This window comes from Drosophila biarmipes, chromosome 2L (assembly GCF_025231255.1).
Source record: "Drosophila biarmipes strain raj3 chromosome 2L, RU_DBia_V1.1, whole genome shotgun sequence".
Lineage (NCBI taxonomy): Eukaryota > Metazoa > Arthropoda > Insecta > Diptera > Drosophilidae > Drosophila > Drosophila biarmipes.
In genome coordinates, this window is record NC_066612.1 from 7,186,091 (window position 1) to 7,213,910 (window position 27,820).

At 45.2% G+C, this 27,820-nt stretch overlaps 4 protein-coding genes across 7 annotated transcripts; 3 read left to right on the plus strand and 1 right to left on the minus strand.

Moving 5' to 3' along the window:
• The first annotated feature begins 535 nt into the window (after nt 1-535).
• Nucleotides 536-1,943, plus strand: LOC108027680 (probable DNA replication complex GINS protein PSF2). Of its 2 annotated transcripts, XM_017099226.3 has the most exons (3): nt 536-1,043; nt 1,127-1,376; nt 1,435-1,943. In XM_017099226.3, the coding sequence occupies exons 2-3, from the start codon at nt 1,132-1,134 to the stop codon at nt 1,799-1,801; spliced, it is 612 nt and encodes a 203-aa protein (XP_016954715.1). In that variant the 5' UTR covers nt 536-1,043; nt 1,127-1,131; the 3' UTR covers nt 1,802-1,943. The 2 variants fall into 2 exon arrangements, with proteins under 2 accessions (XP_016954715.1, XP_016954716.1); XM_017099227.3 differs by having other exon boundaries at nt 537-1,376.
• A 118-nt stretch (nt 1,944-2,061) lies between these two features.
• LOC108027899 (vacuolar protein sorting-associated protein 53 homolog) lies at nt 2,062-5,285 on the plus strand. The gene is made up of 4 exons (XM_017099518.3): nt 2,062-2,246; nt 2,297-2,803; nt 2,860-4,034; nt 4,098-5,285. Exons 1-4 carry the CDS (start codon nt 2,151-2,153, stop codon nt 4,996-4,998), a joined length of 2,679 nt encoding a protein of 892 aa, XP_016955007.1. The 5' UTR covers nt 2,062-2,150; the 3' UTR covers nt 4,999-5,285.
• Nucleotides 5,286-5,409: 124 nt separating this feature from the next.
• Nucleotides 5,410-7,638, plus strand: LOC108027836 (zinc finger protein 431). The gene is made up of 2 exons (XM_017099421.2): nt 5,410-5,480; nt 5,538-7,638. Exon 2 carries the CDS (start codon nt 5,542-5,544, stop codon nt 7,570-7,572), a length of 2,031 nt encoding a protein of 676 aa, XP_016954910.1. The 5' UTR covers nt 5,410-5,480; nt 5,538-5,541; the 3' UTR covers nt 7,573-7,638.
• On the minus strand, nt 7,627-27,480 carry LOC108027837 (TNF receptor-associated factor 4). 3 transcript variants are annotated; one of them, XM_050885057.1, is made up of 3 exons: nt 26,731-27,480; nt 26,138-26,204; nt 7,627-9,447 (listed from the first exon to the last, which is right to left on the minus strand). In XM_050885057.1, exons 1-3 carry the CDS (start codon nt 26,937-26,939, stop codon nt 8,254-8,256), a joined length of 1,470 nt encoding a protein of 489 aa, XP_050741014.1. In that variant the 5' UTR covers nt 26,940-27,480; the 3' UTR covers nt 7,627-8,253. The 3 variants fall into 3 exon arrangements, with proteins under 3 accessions (XP_050741014.1, XP_016954911.1, XP_016954912.1); XM_017099422.3 differs by lacking the exons at nt 26,138-26,204; nt 26,731-27,480 and adding an exon at nt 16,148-16,689; XM_017099423.3 differs by lacking the exons at nt 26,138-26,204; nt 26,731-27,480 and adding an exon at nt 9,604-9,700.
• Nucleotides 27,481-27,820: the final 340 nt, after the last annotated feature.

Consider the following 27,820-nt stretch of genomic DNA (forward strand, 5'->3'; position numbering starts at 1 on the left):
GTCATGCCTTGCCCACCAACTGGACACTGTCATCCTTCGAAAGGGGTTGCGGGGCCATGGCGATCTGATCTGATCTGATCTGATCTTTGGGAGCCACAGTTGAAACATCGCAGCTAGTTTTCTAGAATTAACTGGCCGCGCCTGGTATATTATCAGCTCGGGAGCATTTCACGGCAACGGCGGCGGCCAGAGCCTCCTCCCCCCGAACACCACCCAGGCCCACACACCCATCCCCACCCCACCTCAGCGATGTTGTCTCCCGAAGCGATAAGTCAACAAATCGAAGCTGTTGTTTACGCTCCGGATTCTGCCTTATAAAGAACATCCGAATTGTACACAGAAGATTTCTATTTTCGTTGCTCTATCGAAGTTGTCTGCAGACTAGAATGCACTTGAAATCTCTTCAGTTTCCTGCAAATCTAACCTTGTGGTGACCGTTGTGCCTCTATCTCCGAGTTCATTACCGGGCGAATAGTTTTATTTAGGGCCGGTATTTGCTGGGTAAGATACGTATACGACTGATAAGAGCTATCTAGTGCAGTTTAGTATCGGATTTACGGCGGAGTGGTGCAAGGGATTACGCCTGGCCAGCTAATATATATTATAAAATGGAAAACTTGGCTGAACTTGAGCGCTTGATCATGTTTGGCATTCATGGGCTTATCACGATGCCCGGCTGGCGTTTTACGTGATTCTTGATAGTTGTCGTCGCCTTAGCCGGAATCTGCAACAACAGTTTCGCATCGGGAGCACAAATTAGTCAGCTCCGCTGAGCCATCAGTTGCATCGGTGCAGCAATGCGATGCGATCCGATCTGGTGATAGTGAGATAACCCGCCCGAAGGTCGCTGCGTTACGATTGGAATATTTATAGTTGCGGACTGTGGCTATTAGGCCGCAGACGTCTATAGTTTGACGTGATTAAACTGACGCAGGAGCCAAAGCTTCGTGATGCAAGCAGATTGTTTGCAAAAATAAAACCATTTTTAACGGTCGATAATGGGGCAGCGCTGCCAGACTTCTCAAATACCCAACTGGCGATTGGTAAAGATCGATAGTAGACCGGTGTCAGCCCTATTCCTTAGTGTGCCCGTACTTTCCCGCTTGTGTTTACTATTTGTTTATAGCCGCAATGGATCCTGCAATTATTGAGTTTATTGGCGAAAAGTGCATGATCAGCATTATACCGAACTTCTCCAACGAGCCCCTGCATCTTATATACGGATCTGTGGGTCCCTTTCGAGCGGGCTTTCCCGTCTTTGTGCCCCTGTGGATGGCCACGCATCTGCGCAAGCAACAGAAGTGCCGGATTGTGCCGCCCGAATGGATGGACATGGATATTTTGGAGGAGATCAAGGAGGAGGAGAAGCGATCCAAGTATGTATGCCGTTGGATTTCCCTATGGAAGCACAATTCATCTGCTGGTAACCTTTAGATTCTTCACCAAGATGCCCTGCGAGCACTACATGGTCGTGGCCCAGCTGGTTATGAGCACGGCGCCGGATGATGTCCCGCGCTGCGAGGAGCTGCGCACTGTGATCAAGGACATCTTCGACATCCGCGAGTCCAAGCTGCGCACCTCAATCGATGCCTTTATCAAGGGAGAAGGCACCTACGCTAAGCTGGACAACCTCACACTGCTGGAGATCCACAGTGTACGGCCCATTCTACCCTATTCCCTGGATCACATAGCTCGCTACCAGCGCACTGCCACCGCCTCCCAGAGGGACACCTCAATGCTGAGTGCCTCCATGGCGGGCTCCAGTTCGGGGCCCAATAGCAACTCTCTGTTTTCCCAGTGATTATTCCATTGTAGGGCTGGTACGAGTACATACAGATATTGTTAAGCAAATTACTGTTGTTATTACTGTTTCCCCTCAGAAATATAACCATTGCCAACTTCTTATCTAAGCTTGTAGAAGATCAGAAACTATTAAAATAATATTAAAGAGAATGATAAATTATTTTTTTGATAAGAAAATTTGAATTTCGATAACTTTGTTCACCGATATGTAGTTATCTAGCAGTACTGTGCCTGACAGCGCAATAACAGTTTCTGCTATCAGTTAGTTGCACTCCATCCCTGGTCGCTCCACGAATGAAAAATAACAATAACTTATTAAAATATTAAGATTATAAAAATAAACAGCGATGAGCGAGGCAGCGGTTGGTGCAGAGGCCGAGGAGCGTATGGTGGCCAACAACAAGATCCACTTCACCAAGGAAGTGAAGCAGGTCATCGACAAGGTGAGTCAGGGCAACATATGCAGAGAACCCATTAAAAACCCCCTTAAAAGGTCCTCAAAACGGAGGATCCCATGGATGCGCCGGACTTCAACACCGTGGACTACATCAACCAGCTGTTCCCCAACGAGCAGTCGCTGGCGGGGATCGACGAGACCATACAGAAGATGCAGTGCGAGGTGTCGCTGATTGACGACAACATCCGATCCGTGGTTCGTGGCCAGACGAACACCGGTCAGGATGGCCAGCTGGCACTGTGCGAAGCCCAGAAGGTTATCAGCTCACTCTTTAGCCACATCATCGACGTGAAGACCCGGGCGGAGCGCACCGAGGAGATGGTCAAGGAGATAACCCGGGATATTAAGCAGCTGGACTGCGCCAAGCGCAATCTTACCGCTGCCATCACCACGTTGAATCACCTGCACATGCTGGTGGGCGGAATCGAAAGCCTGAACAAGCTGATTGAGCGACGATCCTACGGCGAAATCCTCAATCCCCTGCAGGCCATCACCGAGGTCAACCAGCACTTTCAGCAGTTCTCCGACATCGAGGAAATCAAGGTGAGTCCGGATAATACAATAAAATCGTTTCCTAAAATAACTGCATTCCTCTTCAGAATCTCTCGCAAAGCGTGGACAAAATCCAGGTCACACTGGCCCAGCAAATCACCGAGGACTTCAAGGAGGCCTTTGCCGCCAAGCCTTCGGCACAAAATCAACACCGTTTGGGACTCAACCAACTGGCCGACGCCTGCAAGGTGATGTCCGTGCTGGATCCCAAAGTGAAGAAGGAGCTGTTAAAGTGGTTCATTGCCCAGCAGCTGGAGGAGTACACGCACCTGTTTCACGAGAATCAGGATATTGCCTGGCTGGACAAGATAGACAAGCGTTATGCCTGGCTTAAGAGGCATCTGCTGGACTTCGAGGACAAGTATGGTCCAGTGTTTCCGCTGGACTGGGAGGTCTCTGAGCGCATTACAGTGGAGTTTTGCCGGCAGACACGTGAGCAGTTGGCGCAGATAATGTCTAAGCGCACCAACGAGATCGATGTGAGACTTCTTCTGTTTGCCATCAACAAGACGCAGGCCTTCGAACAGCTCCTCTCTAAACGCTTCACGGGAGTCACACTGGGAGCCAAGCCGACAGAGCAAGCAAGGGTGCTCACTGAGCCATCTGCCACGGATGCTCTTGTGGGCGCGACCGTCTTCCATGACCAAATCGGACAATGCTTCAAGTCGCACTTGGACATCTACATTCGCAGCATCGACCGAAATCTCTCGGAGCTGATGGAGAAATTTGTGGAGATGTCTCGAGAGCCATACAAGTTTGCCGAGGCCAAAACCACCGTGTATCCCAGCTCTGGAGATCTTTTCGTCTTCTACAAGAAGTGCATGGTGCAGTGCAACCAGCTGAGCAACGAGCAGCCCATGTACGACCTCGCCCTGGTGTTCAAGAAATACCTGCGGGAGTACGCCTCCAAAGTGCTCGAGGGCAGTACCCCAAAGCTAGTGCCAGCCACTACGGGGAGCTCTATCGGCAAAAGCGTCTCGTTGTTAACGCGCGACATGCAGAATTTGTCCACTGCCGCTGGCCAGGTGTTCCACAACTTCCTCAAGGAGGGCGACACGCAGCGTTTTTCAAGGGATGACCTGGTGCGCATCTGCTGCGTTCTGACCACCGGGGAGTACTGCCTGGAGACTGTCCAACAACTGGAGGATAAGCTGAAAGAGAAGGTGACATCTGCCTATGTAAGCAAGATTGATATGAGCGAGGAGAAGGACGTCTTTCATCGGTGAGTTTGGCGTAAAAACATAAGTGTATTATCTTCTAATTACACATTCTCTTACCCCGAAAGCATCATATCCAACTGCATTCAGCTGCTGGTCCAAGATCTGGAGGCTGGCTGCGAAGCCTCGCTTCAGGCGATGGCCAAGGTGCAGTGGCAGCACATCAACAACGTGGGCGACCAGAGCGCCTTCATCAGCAGCCTCTGCGGCAATTTTAAGCAGACTGTGCCCACCATTAGGGACACGCTGGCCAGTTCGCGCAAGTACTTCACGCAGTTCTGTCACCGCTTCGTGGCCGCTTTTATACCAAAATTCATCAACGTGCTATACCGCTGCAAGCTGACCCTTTCGGATGGATCCAACAATGTGCTGGGCTGCGAGCAGCTACTACTGGACACCCATTCGCTAAAGACGGCACTTCTGGAACTGCCTTCGGTGGGGTCGAGTGTAAATCGCAAGGCTCCCACCAGCTATACAAAGGTAGTGGTCAAGGACATGACACGGGCCGAGATGATCATCAAGGTGGTGATGACGCCTGTCCAACCGCCAGCGCACTTTACCCAGCAAGTACTCAAATTGCTGCCCGATATTACCATTGCGGAGTACCAAAAGATCCTGGACATGAAGGCTGTCAAGCGGGTAGATCAGCTGCAACTGATTGATCTTTTCAAGCACACGGCGTCCGCAGCCGCAGTTAGTGGCTTAATAGAGGCAACTGTTGGAGATGAGGACACGCAAGGCACAGAAACGGCAGCTGCAACCTCCGGAACAACTGACGACGCCGAACCCTCGACAGGAGCAACTGAATCCAGTACGACCACGGCGACAACGGCCTCTTCTTCCACACCCAAGCGTGCCTTTATCTTCAGCGTGGGCAGCTTTACGGGAAGCGCTGACAAGAACGCCGATGGCAGCTCCCAGACGGGCATCCGAAAACTGGAGAACCTACTGAAGAAGCGCTTCCCGTAGGCGTTATATATCTATCTATCCTGAAAAAACCATTCCATTGAGTTTAGTTTGACAATATTGGTTAATGCTTATTTGTTTAATTTATTGAGCCTATTCGGTTTAAATGGTGTATTTAGGTTTGTAGAGACAAATGACACTTTTAGGTTTGTAATTTTGTATTATTTTCAATCCATCCATGTATTTAAAACGTAATAATTAAATATTTGCCCCTGTGTGAAAACTTAAATAATTGATGCAAAAAGTTTCTTCAAACAAAACATATAGTGACTGAAAACATTTTTTAAAAATCATTTCGTTTTTATTTTTATGATTTTATGAAAATATTTCAAAAATATAATAAATATAAAAATCGACTTATTTATTTTAAAAACTTTTCTGTAGATCGATAACAAATCGATAGCTCGATCTTCAGGTTGAGTACAGGGTGGTTCATGGTTAAAAATAGTGTAGCTTAGCCCTGGAAATGGTAAACAAATTGCTGGGTAAGATATAATTTTAATTTGTACTGTTTTGGCTTATTCTTGGTTATTGAATTCCAGGGCGATGGATAATCTGTGTATGTATTGCAAGCAAAGACGAGGCTTGTCCGTAAAACGTGGAGGATCACTGCCGAAAACCATTTGCCTGCTGTGCCTGCACTTGGACACATTTGGCACTGCCCACGAGTCCCGTGCTCAAACTGGAGAAGGTGTCACCATCAAAGAGGAAGAAGCCTCAATTGAGGAAGAAGTCCCTGAGCAGAAGCACTTAGTAGGGGAAAAGATCGTTGAGGAGAATCCCATAATAAAGAAAGAAATTCTTGAGGAGGAATCCGCCATCGAGGAAGAAGTCCATGTGGAGGAGCCCATAGTTGAGGAAAAGGTCATTGAAGAGGCTATCAAAATTAAAGAAGAGGTCCTTGAAGATGAACCCGCACAGGGAGGGTACTTCATCATAACAGAATGCCTGGAAGAACCAGCAATGGAAACTTGCCTGGTTTGCCAGGGGAAGTCCGAGCACTTGGTCAATATATTCGACGAGTCGCCGGATTTAGGAATTCCTATTGCCACTATGATATCGCAGTCCAGCGAAATGCAGGTCGAGAAAGGAAACACGTTTCCCGAAACTATTTGTCTGTCTTGTTTGGAGTTTGTGCGAAAAAGTTACGAAACTATACAAACTAACGAAATGAATGACCATCTACACGGCCAAGTGAAAGAAGAAATCATAGAGGATGACTTAGTTCAGGTAAAAAACGAGCCAGTTGAGGAAGACCCCCTCGAGGAAGTCTATGGAACTGATCAATCCAATCAGGGAAGAACCCAATCAACCTGCGAGGGGGCTTACAAATTTCACTGCTATCATTGTCCTATGGTTTTCAAGGATTTTACCGCCCTGACATCTCACGTCCAGGATCATGAGGCGAATGGTGATAAAGATCTCACGAAAGAAACCCCGCACAGATGCCCTCATTGTCCAAAGATATTCCTACACGCTGCCAACTTTGAAGCCCACGTTCGCTCGCATAATGAGCCAGTTGCCGCGGAAGCTCCAAGGCTCAAGTGCCCAGTATGTCCCAAGATATACTTTAAGCAGGGCAATCTTGCAGCTCACATGTTGATACATAAACCGGCTGATGGAAAAGGACCACCTTTCAAGTGCCCAGACTGCCCGAAAATATTTCTATACGACAGTTTTTTTCAAGTTCACCTGCGAACACATATGGATAGGAATAACGCAAAGAAACTTTTAGCGGAAACATCGTGTCCAAAAGTGAATCTAGACGAAAAAGCTCTGCGAGATGGCATCCGGCAACATGCCGATGATACGAAAGAACCTTTTGCGGAACCACCGTACAAATGCCCCGACTGCCCCGAGATATTCTCAAACTATTTGCTTTTCAAAGATCACATCGAGACGCACAAGGAACCGCCGAAGTCAAAATGCCCCCACTGCGAGAAGTCATTTCGAAGTGAAGCGAAACTTCAAACCCACGATTGCGATTTCAAACCTGTCAAGTGCCCCAAGTGCCGCAAGTTCTTCCAAGGCCAGTTCTATCTGAACTATCACATCATGAGTAGTCACAGGTCGAAGGGACCGTACAAGTGCATAAAGTGTCAGCGTGTCTTTGAAAACAAGAGCACCCTTAAGGAGCACGTATTTGCTGAAGAATGCGTACGATTTTTCAGGAGCAAGGAGCCGGGCGAAACCTTCCAGTGCTCCCAATGCTCTCAGTCGTTTCGAAGCAAAGACCTTCTCAAAGCGCATTGGGCGACACATAAGAAAAAAAATCGCTTTAAGTGTAAGCTTTGTCCAAAGGCTTTCCGCAGAGAACACAGTCTTAAAATGCACAGCATGGACCACAGAAAGAAGTCACCATACCGCTGTGAAGACTGCCCCTTGTCCTTCATAACGAAAAAACGTCTTAAGGAGCACACGCGTACCCACAAAATAAGAGCAGAGGGCAAGAGAAAGTGCCGCATTCTTAATATAGACTACAGCGAATCTGTGGCACGCGTCGAGGGAAGTGAGGAGCAGCTCAATATAGCTCAGTTCGTTAAACGCAACAAAAGAGACGCAACTGGTCCATTATGATTGATTATGAAGAAATTGTTATACCCACCACCAAATAAACACTCAACAGTACAATTTGCATATTAATTACTTCATTTTATTGTATGTTTGACTTTGTAGCTTTTAAGCATAAACTTAGTTGACTATGTTGAAAGTTGGATTCTCATGTTTATGTTCGTGTTCATGGTACTAATGACTAATGCGTTGGCTTAGGCGACTAACTAGGCGCTACAACTAGAACTAGGCTTGCGGTTGCTGCGGCTGCTCCGAATTTAACGCTATGTACATGCAACTTATGGTCTAACTGATTTTGAGCGTACGGTCTAGTTTGAAGATCTTTTGAAAGTGATCGCATCGCGCGCAATAATACACATCTCTAAACAAAAGACTTAAGACACGAACTTAGGCGTACACTTATGGATGATTTGGATGATATCGCTAAATGTCTGTATTCCTATGCGTAAGTATGCTTTGGTTTAATTCCAGCACTGCTAAAACCTAAACGAAACAAGTATGACTATGACGCAGTGGCCCAGCGGCCAGCATTCCAAGGCCAGTTAGCTCCTTCCGGCCAACATCGCCCGAAGCTGCCGCTGGGACTGAAGAGGCTAGACTACGCTAGGCTAGGCGATTTACTCATACATTTAAATACACAGTATTTACACAAGTCGAGTAAATGTCTAATGATACTAATGATGCCCCCTAGACGGCAACGATCTTGCTGGGATCCACCTTCACCCGCAGGAACACGGTGTCGCCCTTGATGAAGGGCCGACTGTGCAGCAGTTCGTGGGAGATGAAGCGCGGGAAGCCGAATCCAAGCTGATCGGGCTCGTTCGAGGGACGCTGGAAGTTCTCCCAGGTGGGATCCGGCACAAAGGACTCCGCCACGCCTCCCTGGCCACTCTGGGCGCCCTGCTCGAACAGCGTGAAGGTGATGGAGTGCGAGAAGGGCCACTTCAGCAGGGCATCGTACTCGCCGGGCAGGACCTTTATGTAGACGGACACATGGGTATTCTCGCCGGGACCATTGCCATTGAGGAACATCGAGGCCTGCAGCTTGTAGCCATACTGGGAGGTGTAGAAGGGCGGTGAGACCAGTTCCAGGCCATCTTTGCCCCTCGCCTCCGTCATCTTGGCCGACCAGTCGGTGATCTTCCACAGCAGAGTGCCTGTGTAGTTAATGGACAGCTTGGACACCGCCGACTTGAGCATCTGGATCTGCTGACCCTGCCGGGAGCTGAGCGCCACCATCAGCGAGAGATGGGCGGCGGCGTTGCTCTCCAAGTGCGCCTCCAGCATCTGGCGGGGACCCTTGAAGCGGCAGCCCGCCTCCTTGAAGCTGCAGGAGACGGCCAGCGACTGGCACTCGTCCCGCAGATGGGCCTCCAGCTCGCCCCTGGCAATCGGACCGGCATCGCATCTCTGTGGGCAGGCCAACGGAGCCCGGGGGCACTGGGCCGCATGCAGCGGCAGTGTGTCCGCCGAGAACTCCCGCTGGCAGTGGGCACAGCGTCGCAGCCGCTTGGCGCAGTCCTTGGACTTGTGCAGGGTCATGCGGCCGCGCAGGATCCTCTGGCCGCACTTGGCCTCGCAGTAAACCGGCTCCTGGCCGCAGCTGCCGTTGTGCTCCTCCAGTCCGGCGCCGGAGAATTCGCTCTGGCAGAACTCGCAACGGGTCCGCCGCATGGTGCAGGTGTACTGCAGGTGATCGGTCATCATGATGCGGGGGATCTGGGCACCACACTTGTTGGGACACTGGGTGGCATCGTGCTTGCAGGCGTTCAGATGGCCCTTCAGCTTTCGCAGCTCGTCGGACCACTTGCAGCCCTGTTTGTGGTGAATGCAGAAGACCAGGGAGCCCATGATGTGCTTGGGATCGGGACCGGGATAGATCTGTAAGTAGGCAAAAAAGTAAATAGTTAGTTGTGATCGATAAGGAGTTTTAAGGAAATTCTTAAAGGTTCTTAAACTGTCACCCGTTTTCTAAGCAGTGCTTGGATAAATCATAATCATATTTGTGAATGTTCTACAAATATTTGTTCTTAGTACCTTCTCAGATGTTACAGCACTTCTCGGTTTGCCAAAACGTTTCCAGAAACCCATAGAGTGTGAGCTGACTTTTCAAGTGCGGAAGTTGCAGGGAAACTAATGAGTACTCTGAGATCCCCCCTCTTTATATAGGTGTGCTTGAGATTTGCTTTCCCAGCCTGATAGGCAGGAGATGGCACCTCTTATCTCCCGATCCCCTCGACCTGTTGTTTATCCATTGCAGATATTGATTTTCCAGCTACCTGCCCGGCACCTTTTCGCTGCACTTCCCCCGAGGGTTCGGGTTCTACGTCACACATGACTGCTCGTGTTCCTAGGCACACCCAGTGCCCGGACAGGCACTTCCTGTCCTACCTTCTAACGCTCTTTTTGGGTACTCTCTTGAGCACTTTTCCAGCCATCGCTTGACTGCCTTCTGCCCCACACTAACGTATAATCGTATACTAGTACTTCGGGTTTTGTAAGAACTGCACCCGCTTCTGGTTTTGTGCTCCCCAGTTTTTATTTTCCCCATGCACTTCTGCCTTATGCTTTTAATTGCTGGGGACTGCGCAGGGAGTGCGACTTCACATCCGGTAGATTAAAATAATAAATTGCGTTGTTGTGCAAAAACATTTATATACGACTCTGGGCGACCGTCTAATCTAATTAAGACGCCCCCATTTCGGATTCCCAGCCAGCCACATTTGGATATGCTATATGGTAATTGTTCGATCAGATGATATTTGACAAACTATTAAAGATATTATAAAAGTCAAGTCGGGGGGAAAAGAGAGATGTTGTACGGGATCTGTGGCTCCTAAGCGAGCGTCGCGCCGTTTCCGGTTGACTCTTTTAATTGACCTTATCTGCAGTTCGTCGTCGGGGGCTTGGGCAGAGCGTGGCTTGACTTTTGATAAATGAACATGTCGCTGCATCTGGTTCTGGTGCCCGGGACGGACGCGTAGAGGCGACATAAAAAAACGAAGATATAATAAGCAATTAACACATGGGATCCCATGTGCCCTCCGCCGAATGGGCGTAGGGGAAAAAATAAAATATTATTTCTATGGAATCGCCTTTTGCTGGTAATTTCATTTAACGTGGAAACGAGTTTTGTGCTCTTTTTCTTCGCTCCGCTCTGCTTTGCTCTGCTTTGCCCTGCTATTTTTATGTCACTTAAAAAGTGCTGAACTCCAGTTGAACTCTCGATGGGGCCGTGGACCAATTGGGCAATGGCAATTGGACTTGGAATCGAAGAGCCAAGGAGTCCAAGAGTCGCACCACCCACACACGAGTTGGGGTTTGTTCAGGAAGTAACTGCCACTCAATCGGAGAAGCCGTAAACAAATGGTAGATGTTTACACAAATTTTCGTATCTAGTAGTGGACGGTTTAATGAAGAACATGCAGCAGCATCCGAGAGGAGATCAGAGATCAAAAGCTGCCCCCGTCTCCAACTGTTTGTCAACCGGCTCCAAATGTTTACGGGGAAACCAAACAATTATGGTCCAAATGGAGGAGGGGCAAGAAACCGAAACTGAGGAGGTTGGGGAACCCGGAGGAAGGCTTTTTTTAGTGGCAATTACTTGCCGCTCTGCTAGGGTTAATTTACTTTGACTTCCACATCGAGGGGACCACACAAAGCCAAAGAGTTGGAGGTCGTTTACTCGATTTCGTTGGATGGTTATATAATTAAGCCATCTCTGGGCAACTTTTGCTTTTTACCTAATGCCAAAGAATACAGAATATCATTGCGCCACTACCCCCAGAGAGTCATTCGGTTTGATTGGTTCTTATGTAAAGCCGCAGACAAAGCCAATTGAAATTCCAATTCAGGCACGAAAGCGTGGCCAAATTTCAGGCTTCGGTAATTAAAAAATAACATAAAAATGATTCAAAAAAAGAGAGACAGACAAAACAACTCGAAACCAAATCGAGCATTGGTTTGGGCCAATGAAAGTGGAAACACCAAACGCATTATTTATGAGCAACAGCAGTCGGAGTCGGAGTCTCCTGGAGTGGCAACTTCCCCATCTCCGCAGCAGATCATAAAAATGAAGTTAGAAATAGGCAGGAAAACAAATTTATAATTTTAGACATCGAATTCATTCGATTCCCTGTAAGACATGTGCCTCCTACTTGGAATTTCCCCCCCCCCCCCCCCCCCCCCCAACCATTGCCGCAAAGTTCAAGGCGCTCATCGACGAAGTAGTTTGTTTTTACTTTACGATCTGGCCTGGCTTCAATCAGCTACAACATCCCATTGTTTGTTATGCTTCTGTTGAAAGTTTGGGGCGGCCAAAACTTTGGGTTCGGGCATGTTGCTCGAAGATCTTGGAAGATCTCTTACTCTTGGGACTTTATTAATAGACAAATTGATTGGGAGGCACTTTAATTTAAGGGGTTGCAGACTGTTGGGATTTCTTTGATTTGTTTGTGTGATTATCCAAATGAGTTTCGAAGTTATGCGGGATTGGACACGGTCTATTTAGGAACTGCCTCTAAATAATAACACAATAAAGGCTAGGAGAAATATTATTACATGTTCCCACATAAATACAATAGACGTTTACAAGTCGATGAAGCTGGAACTCTTGGTTATTTCTTATTCATGATAAGCAAACGACAAACAAAACACTATGAACCCAATCTGAATGCAGGCATTATCTTCTCGGAGTGGTCTACTGTTCCTCCGGAGCACGATCTCTCGCCCTGCTAACCAAAAGATCATCGAATTCTGGGGCAAGGGGACTTAGCACCTTCCATTATTGGTAGGCCCCCGCCCCTGTACTACCATTCCCGCTGGGAGAACTTCCGTTTGCTCAGTTAACACAGAATATTCCCAACCAAAATATGTTGACGTTCGTTTGTGTAATGCACAAAGGGATCCAAGGGAGGGGGAACTTGGCATGGGTCTGCGTATATGCATATATACCCCCCCTACAAAAACGCCCCTGGCATGCTTTTTATTTGGTACGTGAGCATTGGCATTAGCTTTTTGTATTTCGAGACCAGCCGGCCTGTGTTTGCCCAAGAAATTCTCAGCATTCATATGGATATGGCGGCAGTATCAACACCATAAGCTCTATGAAAACTGTGCTAAATGTTCTTGATATTTACCCACAGCTGGAACACTAATTAGATCGCTTTTTTCGGGCTGTTTGCCTAAGGCTGAAACTTCCCACAGTCGCACACAGGTTGGCAAAGTTATGTGGTCATATGAGTCCGTGGCTGAGGTGACCTAATAAAGTGCATCGATGCCGGACTTAAAAGTGCATCGATGGCGAATTTGCGAGCGAAGCGGGGCGAGCAATAAAGGAAACCGATGGAACAGCTGATGCGCAGTTTTGTCAATTTCACAAAACAAGCGGCCAGTATGTAATTTCAGCAATAGCCACCAACAGCAGCAGCAGCAGCAAACTCACAATGGCTGGATGCGAGTTGAGCCCAGACAGCTGCAAAATACAAAACCCAAAACACGACGACAGGGGAAAAAACGAAAACAAAACATGGCCAGAGCCAGAAACTGGTTTCGCCTGGGGAAAAGAGGGGACAAAGCGGAGCAGAGCAGCTGATTTCTAAACAGGTAAAGACACCATGTTGCCCGGCTGCTCCCTCTGCACCTGCAATGCCGCAGTGTAGCCAAGAAAAGCCATGTTAAGTGCTGGCTTTTGCCTCCGTTAATCACGGTGATGAATTTGCATGCGTTCGCCCCGAGAATTGGTAAGTTATGACTGTGATCCGCGATGATCAGATGTTCTAGTTTCTCTTAAATACATATTAGAGACCCCAGCCTGGTTGCCAAACTTCTGCAGTTGCAAGCAGGTGAACTTTGTTGCAGCTGCCGCATTTTGCGGCTCTGGCATGACCTTTATTTTGGTCTGGTTAGCAGCTGCTTGTCTGGAAATGCGACAGGAAATGCAGTTAACAAGCGGGTTTTTTTTTTTGGTGGGTTCATCAGACTCTGGCCAACATTCTTGCTGTCATTAGCGTGAATATTTCGCATTGACAAGGTCTCAAAAAGTCCGAGAATGGGCGAAATCTGTTGAGTCAGCCGAAGCAAAAAAGCCAGAGCGAAATGTGTCATTACCAGCAATATGCTAATTGATTGCTAATCGAAAGCGAAACGTTTGTGGAACTAAGGGTTCAGCACGTTCTACAGGCTGGCAGAAAAATAAGGTGTTCAATTTCCACTTGTTAAGTAGACTAGTTTTCAAGATCAATGGTGTTTATGTTATAAGATAGGGAATAAAATAAAAATAATAAAAAAGGAAAACCTTTACAAAATGTGAAATCTATCTATACATTTTTTTATATTTTGTACTGCATTTAAAGTGTATCTCAAGGATACCAAGTTCTTTAAATAAACATATTAACAAAATGATTAAATTTACATAAAATCAGGTTTCATTTTATTTGTAATAATAATTAAAGTTACCAATGCTTCTGTGAGTATTTGAGGTACTTAAACTAATCTTCTGACCATGTGATAATCCACTTCCCAGAGCGGGAAATGCAACGGGATTAGAGCGAATCGAATCCGGATTGGTGGGAAACATTCTCCCAGACGGAAGCTCCCATCCCATGCCGCCACTTAACGGGTTTGCCTGGTAATTGCGAAATTCCAGGAATGCCATTCCCCAGGGGAAAGGAATAGGAAACAGGGCAGACGCCCCCGTCGGCTCAGTTGGAGTGCAACTGGAACTGGTTAACTGGTTTACCTTTGGCCAAGGATGTTTGTACTTTGCACCACAGCCGCAGCAGCAGCTGAAAAGCCGTTGGGCAACTTTTCCGAGCGATTCGTGGGTCTAAGACCAAAACCAAAACAAGAAACTTGTTTTTGTTTGTGCCGCTGATTTGTTTCTACTGCTGTGTTTTTTCGCCAAATGGCAAAAATGCGAAGCTGCCTTACATAAGCCCATAGTTTTCCATCGCCTAACGGTTGCACTGGACTCCCGTATCTTAAGTGCTCTTCAACTTTGGCATTTTCCGCGGATGCGTCGCCGGCGCCTCGTCGCCGCTGGTCACGATTTTCCATTTCCCTGCCGCCGATGAAAACTGTGGCATGCTCGTGCCGCCGTCTTGGTTTTTCTTGCTTTATTAATGGTTTTTATTCTTTTTTTTTAAAGCCTTTTTTTTGTAAAACCTGGTCGTGCCGCGTGGGTGTGGCCCGCAGTGGGTCTGGGGGTCTGCAAATGAATGCAGCTCTCGTCTGCGGAATCCACTGACCAGAGAGAATGTCAAAAGCGGATTGCGAAAAAATGCCAGGGAAATCGAACTGCGGGAATTCTGATGGCAAAGCCCCCTCGAATCCGCATTGAAATGGGTTTAGTCGGTGGGAAAAGTAACTTTAACGTTGTGTACTCAACAATGGAATTTCAATTCTAGTCACCTATTATAAATAAATACAATTTTTGATTGATTTGTTATTTGAGATGATTTCCCATCGTTATTATTTGCTTTACTTTTTTCCACTTCTAGGTAAATCTTTTTCCTAAAAAATCCGTTTGTTTTCCCCTCGCAATAAACCTTTTTTCCCCATTCGATCCGGCTCTTCCTTGCCTGTCTGGAAATCGGGACACGTTGTGCCCATATGTTGTCGCCCAAGATCGGCCTGTCTGAGTGCATTAAAACATTCCCATCCTCGACAGTTCAAGCGCGTCTACATCCTGTTTGCTTTTCGGATTTTTATTTCCATTTCTTTCGGGTTTTTTCTCTTGTTTTAGTATTCCTATTTTCCTGCCATGTGTTTGATCTGTGCCCCGGCAATCTGTCGCCCAGCTCTGGCAAATTGCTCTCAACTTGGCCATCAAAACGGTGGGGGCTTAATTGCACCCGATTCGGCGCGGAAAACCCATAAATATATATTCGATAGTTGTCAGGCCGCTTATCGGGTGTGGAAATCCACTATCAGTGGACGTCCCCACGCTCTACATACGGCTATTTGTTTTACGAAACTGATTGATTGATAATGATAAGTGCCGGCTAAGCCGTGGTATCTGGTCTCTGGTCTAGGGCCCCATTCAATTGGGTCAATGAGCTTTATCTGGAATGGAACGGAATGCACTCGTGTCGGGGACTTGGCAAGGCTTTTATGGCTTTGGAAATTATATGCGGGCTTTGGTTGTTAAATGTTTGCACAGCTGGCTCGCCAAAACAGGAAGTCCCATCCGCAGGGGTACGGATACGGATGCGATCCCTGCTGCTGCTTGCCTCTCACCTCTGTGACAACCTCATTCTACTTGATCATATTTGCATGTGGTTAAAAAAATATACTTTAAAGGGCCTTTAAAAGACAAAAGATTGGTAGATGAGTGTAACTCTTCGTTCCAAAATATTCTGCCAAGATCTAAGAGATCTAAGGAATAGTAATATGTAAATAGATCTCATTTACTTTATTATCTTTAAAAGGTTATTTGTATTATTACGAAATCGATCTACCAAAGATATGATATATGCAGTACTAGCCAAGAATATTTTTTGGAAGATAATAAGATGCAATTCCTGCTTTTTGCCCTCTACAAAATTCTAGAGGACTCCAACATATTTTTTGGTAAACTTACAATCTGTTCCAGTTCCGTGATGGGCATGTTGTTGTTGTTGTTCCCTGGAGTGGGTGAGCTGTGGGAGGACGAGTGCGAAGAGGACACTGTCGACGAGGAGGAGCGCGACGTGGCGCAGTTGCCACTGCCCGAGGTCGTCTTATTCCTGGGCGGAGTGGGTGGCGGCACTGGGCCGGCCAAGGTGGAGCAATCCTTGGAGTTGCGATTCGGCGAAAGACGCGAGGGGAAGCTCAGCGTCTTCGTCCACTGGGCCAAACTTCGAACCATATTGTTTGTGTTTGTTTTTAGTTTGTTATTCAATTTGCTTGTCGTGAAACTAATCCAAAAGTGTTTCAATGGGCAAGTTTTTTAGTTTGTCTTGTCTTGTTTTTCTATTTGGGTAATTGCACTGTTTATAGGCACATCACACCGATCTTGACTATTTCAAAACTTTGCGAAATTCACACGGCGCACGCGCATCGTTTATCTAGTTTTATTTTTCAGATACAGATGCGAACTTCACGGATGCGAACCGTTTGCGTCGACTTCTCGAAAGCGATTGAAGTGACGCAGCGACGGCAGATACGTCCAAGCCGCTCTGAAACTCAAAATGCCGCTCTCGCGCGCACACAGGCGCACTTTTATGCTCACGGATGTGGCGTAGGGGTTGTGCAAGCGAGACAAAAGGCCCCGATCTGCTCTGGCAATGCACTTTAGAGCGAGAGGGATAATGCTTTTTGGGGAGAGTGTTGTGACCAAATGGAGAGGGAGAGAGTGTTGTTGTTCAACGGGTTGCACAGTGGGCATTGGTGGCACTTTCTATTTGAAATAGGAAATATCAGATTAGGCCCTTTACTATCTGAGGTACATTTTCATTTTTTGAAGTATGGCATTTTCTACTTTATGATAATTTAGCCAATGGGAATAATAGTTATTAAAAAGTAAACCAACTTGGCGGATACGTAATATTTAAATAAGATATCCCAATTAAAAGATTTGTATTATGTTAAAGGTTTAAGCACCAAAATAATTATAGCGAAAAAGTACAATTTGCATTGTAATTCATTGAAACAAACTGAATATTCATTTACCAAGACCATTTAAATCAATATTAAATAAATAATTTAAATTTTCATAGGCCATTACTACCACTGTGCGGTGGTTGAAAAGGGCCAAACAGTGGTTGATTGGCTACGATGATGAAACTCTCTTTCGAACTGCATGTGCAATATTTAAAAAGATCATTAAAGCCAAGTCTATGGGGTTTCCAATTTTAGTTAATTTGAATATTCAGGAATTTTAATGGTTGTACTAATATTTGTAAGCATTTCCCAACAATAAAAAACATAGGTAAAAATTAAAAATCAAAGGTTTTCCAAGTTAAGAGGTGCAGCAATTTTCAACCCATTTCCTTGGGCCAAGTCTAACCCTCAATAATCCAAACTGTTAATTTCTGCGCTCGATTTCCTTTGTCATTTTCCTTTTTCTAAGGGCTTTCCGCTCAATTTGCCAACAGGACATGCTGCGGAAACTGTAATTGCTATATTTACCCAAACGCGTCTCTAATGATGCCAACAAGCCATTGCCAAGTGCAATTATCCAAAGGGCCACCACATCTGTCGGCCAGGAGTGGAAAAGTGGCAGAGGGGATGGAGGAATCGAGGGGCAGAGGAGTAGGGATGTCGATTATGACCCATTCCCGACTTCCGTTGGCCGCATACCGAAGAAAACCCACGCAAAAACACACTGCCACAGGGGCCCACTCACAGATACTCACTCACACACTAGGCAGCATAAAAACCGGCAACAACGGCCTTGCCAAGGTTGACTGAGCATGTTGCCGAAAAAAGAGCCATAAAACCAAGAAAAGTTGCTGCCGTTCATGTGGCTGCTTCTTTTTCTGGCCCAGAGGAGAGAGCCGAGCGGAGAAAGAGCGAAGAGCTGGCTCTCTCCTCGCTCTGTTAATGGCCAGAAAGCCAGGCCAGAAAGCCGCTTAGAAGCTGAGCCATCATGAGCAATGGGAAATGGGTTCATTCAGCTTTGGCTTCGGTTCCAGCTAAAGTTCCCTCAGGGTGACCAGATATTCAGCAGATTGTAACCCTTCTTCTTTATTTTACTAACAATTTTTAGACAGTTTCTTTTAGAAAATTATATTTTAACCAACATTTTAGTGATATACAATTTATTTTATCATAGATATTCAGTAAGCTTGTAAACCTCATTTAGTACTGAATATTTTGATCATAATACCTAAACTAAAGAGTGTCCATTGGTATGTATAAGAAAATATACATATGTATTTTACCATATAAATAAATACTTGTTTACATACTTCATTCATAGAAAGGAAGTAAAATTCTTCTGAATAACGATTTTCAAATGAAGTGGAATTTGCGGTCCGCCAAATAACTGCCAGCTAAAGTAATTAGTATTGCCCTGCCCCTTTTCGGTCACTTCGGTGCCGAAAATCCTGTGTTAATTCCATTTTACCGCCAAAAATCATTCGCATCTTGCCGGCACATGTCGGCCATGACAGATGCAGATGCTCTGGTTCGATTTCTGCTCTCTCTGCCTGGCCAATAAGCTGTCCTCTGGATGCCACATGTCCTTGCTGCCGGATCCTGTTGCCTGGCTTTGTTCCCGGGCCGAGGAAATGATTCGCAGTTCGATGGCGAGAGGCAGCTGCTTTTGGCTGGGATCGAACAATGCCCTCGCTTATTGACAGTTTCCCAAAGGTGTCGCACAAAAGAGGATCAGGATCGTAGCAAAAGGATCCTCCATGGCCGATTTTTGACAATATGTCAGTGGCTGTGTGCAGATTTCCGGACAAATGTGCCATGTAGCCAAAGGAATTTGTGTTCTATTGTGTCCAGTTTTTTACATTTTGTATAGAGAAGGAATTCTTTACTTGGGCTTAGCTAGATTTCATTTTGTGTGTATCTTTTTATATACATAATATCATTTTCAAAAAATGGATATTGTTACCCCATGAAAATGGAAGTTGGTTTTCATAAAAAAGTAACAGTTCGGTTTCTGTTTATTATTATAAACAATCATAGGTATCGTAAAATTACTAATAAGGTCCCTTCTGGAGTATTGATTACAAAATGTGTTTATAAACTTTTAACCCATATTTATTGACTAGCTCTTTAGAACAGATCTTTATAAATATTTCTCATTTGCATTATTTTTAGATTCACCCATAAAACAAAGCTGTTTCCCACTCCCAGACTTTCCCAGCTTAAGCTCTCCGTTTTGATCTCCACCTAGTTACATCCGCTGCTTAGCCAGCCCACAAATCAAAACGAAATTTGCCTAATTAATAGTTCAAGATCAGAGAAGAGTCGGAGGTGATGTAATTTGTAAACCAACTTAAGTTTAGGCGGGGGATGAGGGGTTTTTTAGGAGGAAGGAAGGCGTGCGCCGGACCATTAATCTTGCATAAACATTCAGCGTTTGTACAAGAAATCATAACATCCTAACAGGCAGATCAAATATTTGAGGCCCCTCGCTGATAAGTCGGCTTGCCTTATCAAGAGTCGGATTGGTGGTATGTTACCCACTGAAGACCCACAATCAGGCTGTCAGTCACCGAGAGATGTGGAGACCCACATCAGAGGTTCAACGGGGGAACCCTCAATTCTACACAGTTTCCCAAAGCTAATGGTCCATTGATTTGCATTTTGGGTTGGGGCCTGGGACCTTGGACAGCCAATGGGTGTGACCTATCTTTATCTGTGCCCAGTTTCGGATGAAAACATTTTCGCTTCTTATCTAAATTCCCGAAAATTCAGTTGTTTTTCCTACTGCCTCTGCCTCTGCCTGTGCTACTCGTGCACATAACAAGGCCTTTTGTTTATAAGCAAACAGTTTTTTGTTTTACAAATCAACACCTCGGGTATCAATTACGCACAGTGAGACGGCGATATTGGGCAGGGGACGAGAGGGAACGGGATGGATCAGCATGAATCACTGGGCCCGGATGGACCACACTCTGTGTGTGCGTTTCCCAGCCCAAGAGATCCGCTTGGACTCGCTTTATCTGCGGCAATTAAAGTGTGACCGACCCTCGGCAGGCCCCGGCAAATGTAAATCTCCCGTGCTCTGCTATTTATTTATGATCTTTTATGATTTCCCAACAATAAACAGCCTGGCCAACCGCACACGCCGGGCCTTCCGTCTGGGAAGGATCTTTCGGATCCAGGTCCCGTTTATCTTTCCTCCAGCCGCATTAGATGCGGATGGTTAGCAGTGCAAAAAGTAACGAAAATCACGAGGTGTACTCTCTCTGATGTGCTCGAAATGCACTTCTGGGAAAGATCTTGAGATATGGTAGCGAGATTTATGTGCCAGGCAATTGTGTTTCTATTAGTCAAGGGTTCTTTGAAGTGCTGATCGGGTAATTTACATAGGTTCATGAAATGCCTAGATATTATTTTACAAATATATATTACTCTAAGTTAACTATTTGAATTTTAGAGGTAATACTTTTCTTTATATTATTAACTAAACTTTATTAAAAAAATGTATCTTAACAGAGTACCATTATAATATATTTATTATCTGAACAAGATACTCATTCATGTATTTCTTAGGTAGCCAAAGCCATATTTTAAGCCAATTAAAACCTTTCCAGGTCATTTTCCTCTTCTTGTACTCATTAGCAGCTAAGTTATTTGCTGTATCTACTGATCTCTCATTAGACTGCAAACTGGCTCTATCGGGTTACCAATGGCCCGTAAGATCCCGCAGCAGACACCTGCCACACTCCCTCGCAACTTCATTAGAACTAGCGCCTGTGCCTCACAGTTTACTCACAGAAATGTGTAAATATTTTGGTAACCCAAGGAACAAACTAATGTGGCAGGAGCACTCGTGTGCGTTTCTGGTGTCTGGCCAAGGAAATTATGCAACGGAAACAGGTGCCGCCACCGCGATCGATAAAAGTGACACTCATTAAATGCGAACACGCTTAGTTTTTCCCGCGGCAGCGCGGGAAATGGAAACGGCTATGGAAAACTCCTGCAATTGAACGGTGAGTGACTCAAAGGCAGGCCGTTCACTTGTCCGAAAATTGTGTTCTTCTGACTAATCGAGCATGACTCAGAGATCGGTTTTCATGCTAGCACACACCAGCCATTACAGAATGTTACACATTTATTACCCGGCTCCAGATTGGTGGAAAAACTCAGTGAAAAACTCTGGGGGAAACGCGGGCTGTTTAATCAAAGTTCAGACACGTCCACCTGTAAAGTGTGGGAAAATTCCGAAACCCAACTGGAGGCGTCTGCTCTGGGTGCAATTTTTTTTGTAGCGAGCACATTTTCCTTCCTTGTGGAGCGAGGAAAAACAATTTTCACCTCAGAGCAATTTCGCTAGTTCGTTTCGCTCATTTTGCAACACTTTCACCCGCTGATTTGGCACGTAAATGGGCTGATAAAAGCGGCAGAGAAAAAATATATACAAAGCTTAGTCTTTGTTTTCTGTGGATTGTTTTTTTGGGGAAACCATCCAAAGCCCCAAAGAAACATTAATGGGTTCTGCCTACAGTGCCGGTTGACAACTTGGACCGTGTTCGTTGACCTCATTTATGCTCTTCGCATCTGTGTATCTTTTTGCCAGCCGAATTCACTTTCAGTTTGGCTCAGTTTTGATTAAGTTGTGTCATGCAACGTTGATTTAATTATCATCAGCGGAGGAGACAGTCGCAACGAAAAACTAATGAGGAAATGCTGTGAATTTCGTTGTCTCTTTTGCCTGAAAACAGAGGAAAGCCACAGTAGAAAGTTGTTTTATCTAGTGGGTAATCGGATTATGGCTATCTGCAGTATTTGCTGCGATAAATTTGATTGTGAAAAACATGGTTAGTTTTGTTTATCAGGGAGCGAAAAAACATAACATAACAAAAGCATTTTGTTGTATTTTACCTAAGCACTTTGTATAATTTATCTTTAATAAATGGAAATATTATATACGTTAAAAACTTAAAAATAGTAGTCATTTTCTGATCCTAGTCTTCATACTTCTTCATAAACTTACAGGAAAATAATACAACAAAATATTGAGACCCTAATAAACATATTTTCAAATATAATCTCCCCATTGTTGGTAAAATAATCTCTTCATAACTCACCTGGCTGATAAATCAATCAGTTCTAATAGCCTTAACTGAGGGTCATAAAATTATCTGAGCTAGGTTGCCATTTTCTTTGAGTCTCGGCACCCTGCACCCTTCATTTGAATGCCTTTAGGGACGACCACCTGCAGGTCAAAGGCCACACAGGATTTGCCCGAAATGTGTGCAAAACATGTTCGCAGCCCAGGACTTTCCATTCCCAAACATGCTGGGCGCAGATAAAGTCAAGTGCGGCCACGGAGACAAAATAATTCCGGCTAAAAAGCTGCTAATGGCTCAGAGAAATCCCAGGCTGAACAAAGATACGGAGATATTCTACCAGTTCATTCACCAGCTCGCGGGCGAGGAATTTCAAGATTCAGGTAGATTTCGTGTATTTCGGGTCTTCTTTATTTCCGCTGTGTATACGATTATGATAAAGAAGTTACTTAAAGATGCGCCAGCATTTTGTGAATGAATCTCTGTTCGCATATATGCATTTTTCGCATATAAATTTGAAACAATAAAATGTATACAAATAATCAGCTTGCGGTGACTGTGTGGGCTGGCATCGGAAAATTATTTAAATGCTGTACATTTCCCGTCCCTCGACACAAAAAAAAGCGTGGGATCTCAGCCGAGCGGCCTTTTTATTTCGTTAATTGTTTGGGGCTAAGATACGGATTTCAGAGCCGCCGTAAAATGTCTGAAAGTGCTGCGAGTCCGTGCCGTCAGGCGGTTCGGCAATTTTATTGACAATTGTGCCCTGTCCTAGCCGCTCCACTCCAAAAAAAAAAGCGAGAAGAGTTCAAAATTATAAGCTTCTCGTGATCGGCATGCTAATGAGGAGGCCTATAAAACATAAAAACGCATAAAGCAGAGGCAAACAAAACGAATTCACAGGCCCCCCAAAAGAAAACCCATCTCGATCCCCATGTCACGTTGTTTGCGTTGTGAATTTGCGGCTCTCGAGAAATGGTATATGTAAGGTACATATATCGAAAGAAGATACAAGAAGGCAGCGCACAAAGCTGCTTATTATTGTCAAAATATGTTCGGCTAGAGGAGCTCACGTTTTAATTTTTTTATAATGTCACTAATTTATTGTACGTGCTGCACTACAAAGCACACGGACCCACGACCCAGCCCCACATCGCAGTGCCCTCTTCTCGGCGACCCATTTAGGTGTTTTTAATAATAACATGACCGCATCAGTGGAGGATCGGGGTATCGGTGGGGAACGGCCAGGGGAGTATCGTAACTGTTTGCATTTCAATGAGGTCGGGGGGCGGATCTCCTCAAAACCCTTCAGATACCCCTTCGAAGACGGGCACATGACCCAAGTCCATGTGGCCATCGCATGTTTGACTTGTGATATCTCCTCGATTGAAACAACTCTACAGTTATTGAAGGTGACACTTATTTGGCCTAGCCAAGTGGGAAATCTGGCAGGGAAAAGGGGTGAAAATCCGTGGGATCATGTCGGAAAACTTTAAAGAACCTTCGGTGTTTACATTTATATCAAAAGGGATAGGGGGAGAAAAATTCTTGTGGTAGTAAAGGTTACGAAACTGATTAGGCAATTTCAAAATTTTATATTAGAACAGTTATATTTTTTACTGGAAATGGCAAATCTTTTATTATGATACATAAATTTACATATTCAAATAAATCAGCTTTCGAATTTTCCACTTCTCAGCCATAAATCAACCAATTAACCAGAGGAATTAAAAACATTTCAAGCAAGCTCGTCACCCCTTTTGAGAGCACTTCAGGAAGAATGCAAAGTAGTGTAATTTATGAGGCCCATTCGACGACAAACAGGGCAACTGATTAGAGGCTATCAATCCGGCCAAGTCAGCCGCGTACTTTGAGTCCCACACAGAAGTCGAATGCACTGGGCCTTGTCAAATATTTGAGCGCACCCAATCACTCCCATTCCGATCCAGATCCGAAGACGATGAACCGCAGCGCAGCAAAGGCCATAAAACCCTCGGGGCGTAGAAAAATATTTGATTTGTGATTGGGCGCACAGAGAAATGTTTGACTAGAGTGCACTCACTTGCACTTTCCACAGATTAACGAGGGTTTTTGGGTGCAACTTGGCCCGGGCTGGGGTTCACTAACTCCCATCTATCAGCGGCCAGAGCTGCGTAAATGCAACATGAGACCGCCTGTCAATGATGATGATTATGATGCCATTGCCCATTAGAGATCGCCGTCTGCCTGCCACACGCTCAACTTGAGCTGCGATCGCCTCCATCTTCATCTGCATTTGTATCTGCATCTTGAGTGCGTCTCCGATTGCAAGCCCGCCTGCCATTGCGGTTTCCCAGTTTCAAATGAAATCGAATCAAAGCTGGAGCTTTGAAATCGTCATATGAAATGCATTGGAGCGCGGTAATTTGCTATTTTATGCGTTTTACACTCGTTGTCTGGCTGTCTGTGTCCACGTATCCATGGCTGTCGTATCTGCCAGATACATTTTCATACTTGTGTATCTGCGGAGTGCCAAGACTTTGCGGTCGTTTGGTTTCGCATAACTTGTGGACAATACCTTCTGGCCCGACACTTTTATTATGTAATGGGGAGTATAAGAATAAACTTCAAATTAAAAAGCAAAAACTTCATTAAAAGACCATTAAAAATAGTAGAAAGTGTCACTACTTAGGGAATGTGTATTTCAATTTTAAATGTTTAAAGTTAAATCTGATTTGCACTTTTATACATTTAACTTCTTGCACTAACTCTTCGTTTAAGATACGTTTTTATGAGGTTTAGAAAAGACCACAAATAGCCCAAAAAACTCTTGATTTCAGATAAGATCATTATCCTGCTGAGCCCAGACAGCTATAAAGATTTCCCCTCAACCGGATACTGTCAGCAATCCTTGCAGGATGCCGACGACTAAACTGGCTTATCACCTTGCCGCCATCGTTGGAGTGCAGGGAAATTACTTTCAATTATTGGACTGGCCACTTTTGGCCCAGGCAGATGTTTTCGGTCCTGCGGGCAGAGGTACCCGATAAACCTGTATGGAATGCAGCTCCATCAAGCATCGACCTGATCTTCCTTGAGCGCGCCAAATCGAGGACGACGCCTGTAACAACACGAAAAAGGACACCCGGGCGAGACTCATAAATACTCATAGTATATTATCTGCCAAGACGATCCCTTTTGAGGGCGACAGATGTTTTTGTTGGCATTCCGAAGCAGGTCAATGCCTGCCATCTTAGGGATTCGATGCGTTGGTCCTGGCAGTCCTCGCCGCTTCTTAGCAATAGGAAAGGTATGCTGTGTGTATCTCAAAGATATAAGGAATCCGAGCGGCAGCTGGCATACTTGAGCGCGTCGGCCTGTTTACAAATCGATCGACTGCTCCTGACTGAAGAAGCCCCCCTCCCAAAAGTATCTCGGATTACACACCGCGCACTTATAGATACATAGCGATGCATAAGCGCAAGATACAGATACACAGTAGGCAGTCGCCTTTGAGCGGTCCCAAAATGTTTATAAATTATTTTCCTTTGATGGGCTTGCCAAAAGATTTTTATTATGAAAAGCAAATCAACTCGGAACGCCTGGAAACTCGAGAGGTTTTCCTTAGGGTAGCGGAAACTTCGCAGGAATCCTCTCCCCTTTCTCGAATTTTTTCGTCTTGGCATTTTCTTTGATTAATTAGTCGAATTGTGATGGCATTCAACAAAAGATCAGGTAAGAATGATCGGTTTTCCATTTCTGGGGTGGATTTGAATTTTCCCCTCAAGTTCTCAAGACATTTCACGCGCAACACTTCATTAATAATTTCCCTGATCTACATTTACAATTATAATGAAAATTTTGTAATGGCTTATCTAAGGATCATCTGAGGTATATTCATATGTATATTATCTTACCTCCTCGTAGGTATTTTCCCTTGAACTGGACTGGGTGCTGCTGGCAATCGAGCGCCGAAACATTTCGCTGTGAATACAAGACAATTAAAGATTAAACCATTTCATGCATTTTTTATTTGGTGTAACAAATGATATGTCAATTATGTATTTTTCTTTTTGGCACAAAGTAATTTCGAGGGCGGTTTTTGGGCTGTCAAATGTTTTAAATTTTACTCGAACTTATAATGATTAAATAAAGATAATAACAAGCCTAATAATATGCTTCCTCCTTCTTGATTTTATTTATCATTATTATTAGCCCTATAAAACATTACATTATTACAAAGATCCCCATTTCATTTAGCACCTGGACACACAAATTAAACAATCCGTTCTGCCATAACTAATATTGACAAATTCCATTTATTAGCGGACACACAATTAGCCAAACCCTATAGATGGCACCTAGCACACAGTGGGGCCCCTGCTCCTCAAAGACCCACGCCGTAGCATAATTTATTAACACGACAATCAAAACAGAGGGCATTTTTTGGGGTCTAGGCCCGATAAACTAGTTCCACTATCAGAAACGAAGAGCTGTAAAAGTGTCATACCTTAATCGCTGGCAAGTGGTGGGCGTGTTGACAGTGAGATTGGTCCTTGAGTCGCTCAGATGGGCGGTGGAGTTGCACAAGGTGTTACTACTGTTGCTGGATTTGCCATTCGAGAGCTTGGTCGTGTGACCAGGGGCAGGCTTCACTGTGCTCGGCGGGGCGGGCATCTTGAGACGACTTCGATCCGGCCAAATATGGGTCCAGCTCATTAACCAACAAAGCCTCAGCAAAGCCGATTGTTAGTGTTATTTAAACTCGTCATTTATTTTCTTTTTGTTTGTTAGACTGTGGCTTCTGCCCACACGGATCTGGGGATCTTGGAATCTCGGGGCACACGAACGACTTGCCCAATTTGGAGTCTCGCAATATCGAATATCTCGTCGTATCTTATTTATGTGCATTAACTAAATGTTGCTAATTTTTGGTTTATTTGTCTAGCGCTGCGGCTGCGCCTTTTTTGGCCAAGGAATGGCTGTCCAGCGATCCAAACATAAATCAGCCAAACAATTCGATTCCCCGAGCACACGACCCGAACTCTAATTAACTCGTTGGCAAAGTTGTCGCCGTCGAAAAATGAAAACAAAAAAAGCTGAGTGTCTGCCACTATTGGGAGTAGCTCCTTTTAAGGTCCCACACCGCGATCATTTTCAATTATGACGCAACACACGCGAAAATCCCAAGATCACCATGATTTTTAGCTGCGGACAGGTGGTTTCCACTTCGACTTGCAGTGACTTCTTGCTGCGCCGATTACTGAAACAAAACTGATTTATGCCTGTCACAAGGCGAACGGTGCAGCCAATTGCAGCCAGAGTTGCTGCCAAGTAGGTTCCAGTCTCGCTCCCCTCCTGGTCCTCGGGACCTGGCCCCCAGTTCCTCCACCACCTCCTCCTCCGCCGCGCCGAGGTTAGCTTGCCGGAGTGGACGACAATTAGTTCTACATGTCGTCACACGTCGTAAGCTGCAGGAAGCCGCAAGTACACTGGGAAAAAATTGAAAAAGTTGGTTTTAATGGCACATACATGTTCTTGATTTAAGTTAAAGAAAAGCATAGATCACTTCACAATAATAGTAAGAACCATTTTTTAAA

What these genes read in the sequence shown, in the direction of transcription:
- LOC108027680 (XM_017099226.3), top strand. Translation starts at nt 1,132, where the DNA reads ATGGATCCTGCAATTATTGAGTTTATTGGCGAAAAGTGCATGATCAGC. An exon ending in GAGGAGGAGAAGCGATCCAA is followed by an intron (nt 1,377 to 1,434) that starts GTATGTATGCCG and finishes GGTAACCTTTAG; the next exon opens with ATTCTTCACCAAGATGCCCT.
- LOC108027899 (XM_017099518.3), top strand. Translation starts at nt 2,151, where the DNA reads ATGAGCGAGGCAGCGGTTGGTGCAGAGGCCGAGGAGCGTATGGTGGCC. An exon ending in CCGACATCGAGGAAATCAAG is followed by an intron (nt 2,804 to 2,859) that starts GTGAGTCCGGAT and finishes ATTCCTCTTCAG; the next exon opens with AATCTCTCGCAAAGCGTGGA. An exon ending in GAGAAGGACGTCTTTCATCG is followed by an intron (nt 4,035 to 4,097) that starts GTGAGTTTGGCG and finishes TTACCCCGAAAG; the next exon opens with CATCATATCCAACTGCATTC.
- LOC108027836 (XM_017099421.2), top strand. Translation starts at nt 5,542, where the DNA reads ATGGATAATCTGTGTATGTATTGCAAGCAAAGACGAGGCTTGTCCGTA.
- LOC108027837 (XM_050885057.1), bottom strand. Translation starts at nt 26,939, where the DNA reads ATGAGCTGGACCCATATTTGGCCGGATCGAAGTCGTCTCAAGATGCCC. An exon ending in ACCACTTGCCAGCGATTAAG is followed by an intron (nt 26,205 to 26,730) that starts GTATGACACTTT and finishes TTGTATTCACAG; the next exon opens with CGAAATGTTTCGGCGCTCGA. An exon ending in GGGAAAATACCTACGAGGAG is followed by an intron (nt 9,448 to 26,137) that starts GTAAGATAATAT and finishes GCCTACTTACAG; the next exon opens with ATCTATCCCGGTCCCGATCC.